The sequence below is a fragment of the Bison bison genome, unplaced genomic scaffold (assembly GCF_000754665.1).
Source record: "Bison bison bison isolate TAMUID 2011002044 unplaced genomic scaffold, Bison_UMD1.0 scf7180017864146, whole genome shotgun sequence".
Lineage (NCBI taxonomy): Eukaryota > Metazoa > Chordata > Mammalia > Artiodactyla > Bovidae > Bison > Bison bison.
In genome coordinates this window covers 1,062,632-1,066,580 of record NW_011494718.1, presented here as the reverse complement: position 1 = coordinate 1,066,580, position 3,949 = coordinate 1,062,632, and the positions used below count along the sequence as shown (strand labels likewise).

At 38.1% G+C, this 3,949-nt stretch overlaps 1 protein-coding gene across 1 annotated transcript in view; it reads right to left on the bottom strand.

Annotated features, from left to right (window-relative positions):
- Positions 1-218: 218 nt before the first annotated feature.
- Positions 219-3,949, bottom strand: part of MAP9 (microtubule-associated protein 9) — a 46,370-nt gene continuing 42,639 nt past the window's right edge. The window contains exon 14 of the mRNA XM_010840707.1: positions 219-418. Coding sequence (XP_010839009.1) covers positions 296-418 — 123 coding nt within the window. The 3' untranslated portion in view covers positions 219-295. The remainder of the gene's footprint in view (positions 419-3,949) is intronic.

The window sequence follows — 3,949 nt, the reverse complement described above, 5'->3', positions numbered from 1 at the left end:
TCAGCTTTCTTTATAGTCTGACTCTCACATCCATACATGACTACTGGAAAAACCATAACTTAGACTAGACAGACCTTTGTTGACAAAGTAATGTCTCTACTTTTTAATATGCTGTCTAGGTTGGTCATAGCTTTTCTTCCAAGGAGCAAGTGTCTTTTACTTTCATGGCTGCAGTCACCATCTGCAGTGATTTTGGAGCCCCCAAAAATAAAGCCTGTCACTGTTTCCATCGTTTTCCCATCTATTTGCCATGAAGTGATGGGGCCAGATGCCATGATCTTAGTTTTCAGAATTATCAAAACACTTTTGAGAACACAGTTCTACTTGGAGGGCTCCATGGAGGAAGTGTCTCATTTTCAAGAAAGGGATGGTGTTTCTTTTGTTTTCGTTCAATTCTTTCCTTCCTTTCTTTTTTTTCCTAAAGAGAAAAGAAAAAACTATAAATTTATATACAAATATGACCATTATTTTAAAATCAAGTTGCTTGCTCAAGAACAAAATAATCATTATAAGGTATTTAAATGTCATTTGTTAGCTTTGTTAAGTCATGTCTGATTCTTTTCAATCCCATGTACTGCAGCATGCCAGGTTTCCCTGTCCTTCAGTATCTTCTGGAGTTTGCTCAAACTCATGTCCATTGAGTTGGTGATGCTATCTAACCATCTCATCCTATGCAGCCCTCTTCTTTCCTTGCCCTCAATCTTTCCCAGCATCAGGGTCTTTTCCAATGAATTGGCTCTTTGAATCAGGTAGTCAAAGTACTGGAGCTTCAGCTTCAGCATCAATCCTTCTAATAAATATTCATGGATGATTTCCTTTAGGATTTGATCTTCTTGCTGCTCAAGGGACTCTGAAAAGTCTTCTCTGGCACCACGATATGAAAGCATCAATTGCTCAGTGTTCAGTCTTTTTTATGGTCCAACTCTCACATCCATACATGACTACTGGAAAAATCATAGCTTTGACTATTTGGACCTTGGTTGGCAAAGTGATGTCTCTGTTTTTTAATATGCTGTCTAGGTTTGCCATGGAGAAGGCAATGGCACCCCACTCCAGTACTCTTGCCTGGAAAATCCCATGGGTGGAGGAGCCTGGTAGGCTGCAGTCCATGGGGTCACTAAGAGTCGGACATGACGGAGGGACTTCACTTTCACTTTTCACTTTCATGCATTGGAGAAGAAAATGGCAACCCACTCCAGTGTTCTTGCCTGGAGAATCCCAGGGATGGGGGAGCCTAGTGGGATGCTGTCTATGGAGTCACACAGAGTTGGACATGACTGAAGTGACTTAGCTTAGCTTAGCCATAGATTTTCTTCCAAGGAGAAAGCATCTTTTAATTTCATGGTTGCAGTCACTATCCAGTGACTTTGAAGTCCATGAAAACAAAGTCTGTTACTGGTTCCACTTTCTCCCCATCTATTTGCCATGAAGTGATGGGACCAGAATGCCATGATTTTAGTTTTTTGAATGTTGAGTTTTAAGCCAGCCTTTTCACTCTCCTCTTTCACCCTCATCAAGAGACTCTTTAGTTCCTCTTTGCTTTCTGCCATTAGAGTGGTATCATCTGCATATCTAAGGTTGTTGATGTTTCTCCCAGTAATCTTGATTCCAGCTTGTGAGTCATCAGCCTGGCATTTTGCATGATGTGCTCTGCATAGGTGGGTGACAATATATAGCCTTGATGTACTCCATTCCCAATTTTGAGTCCGTTGTTCCATGTCTGGTTCTAACTGTTGCTTTTTGATCTACATACAGATTTCTCAGGAGACAGGTAAGGTGGTCTCGTATTCCCATCCCTTGAATAATTTTCCACAGTTTGTAGTGATCCACACAGTCAAAGGATTTAGCAGAGTCAATGAAACAGAAATAAATGTTTTTCTCAGTTCAGTTTAGTTGCTCATTCATGTCTGACTTTTTGCAACCCCATGCCAGGCTTCCCTTTCCATCACCAACTTCTGGAGCTTGCCCAAATTCATGTCCATCCAGTCAGTGATACCATCCAACCATCTCATCATCTGTCATCCCCTTCTCCTCCTGCCTTCCATCTTTCTCAGAGTGAAGGTCATTTCCAATGAGTCAGTCCTTCACATCAGGTGGCCAAAGTACTGGAGCTTCAGCTTAAGCATCTGTCCTTCCAATGACTATTCAGGACTGATTTCCTTTAGGATTGACTGATTTGATTTCCTTGCAGTCCAAGGGACTCTCAAGAGTTTTCTCCAACACAGTTCAAAAGCATTAATTTTTTTGGCACTCAGCTTTCTTTATAGTCCAACTCACATCCATACATGACTACTGGAAAAACCATAGCTTTGACTATACAGACCTTTATCTGCAAAATAATGTCTCTGCTTTTTAATATGCTGTCTATATTGGTCATAGCTTTTCTTCCAAGGAACAAGCATCTTTTAATTTCATGGCTGCAGTCACCATCTGCAGTGATTTTGGAGACCAAGAAAATAAAGTTTCTCACTGTTTCCATTGTTTCCCCATGTATTTGCCATGAAGTGATGGGACAAGATGCCATGATCTTAGTTTCTTGAATGTTGAACTTTAAGCCAACTTTTGCACTCTCCTCTTTCACTTTCATCAGCACACTGTTTAGTTCTTCATTTTTAGCCATAAGGGTGGTATCATCTGCATATCATGTATTTCTGGAAATCCCTTAATTGGTTAGACAGCAATAGCAGCTAGGGAATGTTGCTGATTTATAAGTATACTATCAACAGGTATTAGCACACCACTTAATTTTTTTAAATATTAAAAGTGATAATATTTTAAAAGAATTATGTAAAATAGGAAGAAAAAGACCTGTAATTCCATAATTCAAAGAGAATAATTGTCAGAAGTTAGTGATGACTTTTGGAAAACAGAGTCTCAGAAATAAATTACTAGATGCAAAGGTTGAGTATGTGATGGCAGCAGAAGATACTTCAGTATTTACAGATATTTGAATATTGAGGCTCATATTTCTTTGCTTATTATTGAGCTTGAGCATCTTTTCACTTGTTTAGTCTTCTTGTGAATTTTTTGTGCAATTATTTACTCATCTAATTGCATAGGTATCAGTGTTTACAATTTTTAGCAATTTTCATATTTTTGTGTAATGCATATTATCCTTGTAGCATTTTATCTACATTATTTTTAGTCCTTAATTTTTTTTTAAAAATTAATATTTCAACCATAGACAACTTTAACGAGTAATACAGTTAAAATCTGTACACTCACTACCTGCCTTTTGAAATAAAACATGATCAATACTTGTGCAGCCCTTGTATCCTTTCTCACTGCACTTGTTTTTTCTCTACCCTCCAGACCTAACCATTACTCTGAATGTAGTGCTATAGTTGCAGTACATCTCTTAATACCTTTATCATGCATGCATTCATCCCAAATAACAAGTTTTTGGCAGATTTTTAAAATTTATACAAAAAGGTGTTACTGTTGGAGTCTCAAGAGTCTTCTCCAGCAACACAATTTGAAAGCATCAATTTTAAATCAATGCTAAATGGCATCATGCTATATATTCTTTGGCAACTGTCTTCTTTATCATTATATCTCTAAGATAAATCTATATAGAGTCATAGTTCTAATTCAGTGAGGCACAGAATCCTAGTATATCAAAATGTCACAATTTACAACACACGTATTTTGGTCTTGAAGACATGATGTCCTAATGTTTTCTTCCCACACAAAGACAATGCTGCTGTAAACGTCTGATTCCTTGTGCTTGTAAGTCAAGAATCTCCATATACATGCCTAGGAAAGAAAATGCCAGTTTGTAGGGTATGAGTATGTACGGATTTGCTGGATGACAACGATTTATTTTCCAAAGTGGTAGAAAATTATCGTCCAACAACCTATCAATCAGCAGTCAATTCAGTTGCTCATTCCTGTCCAACTCTTTGAAACCCCATGAACTACAGCACACCAGGCCTCTCTGTCCATCAGC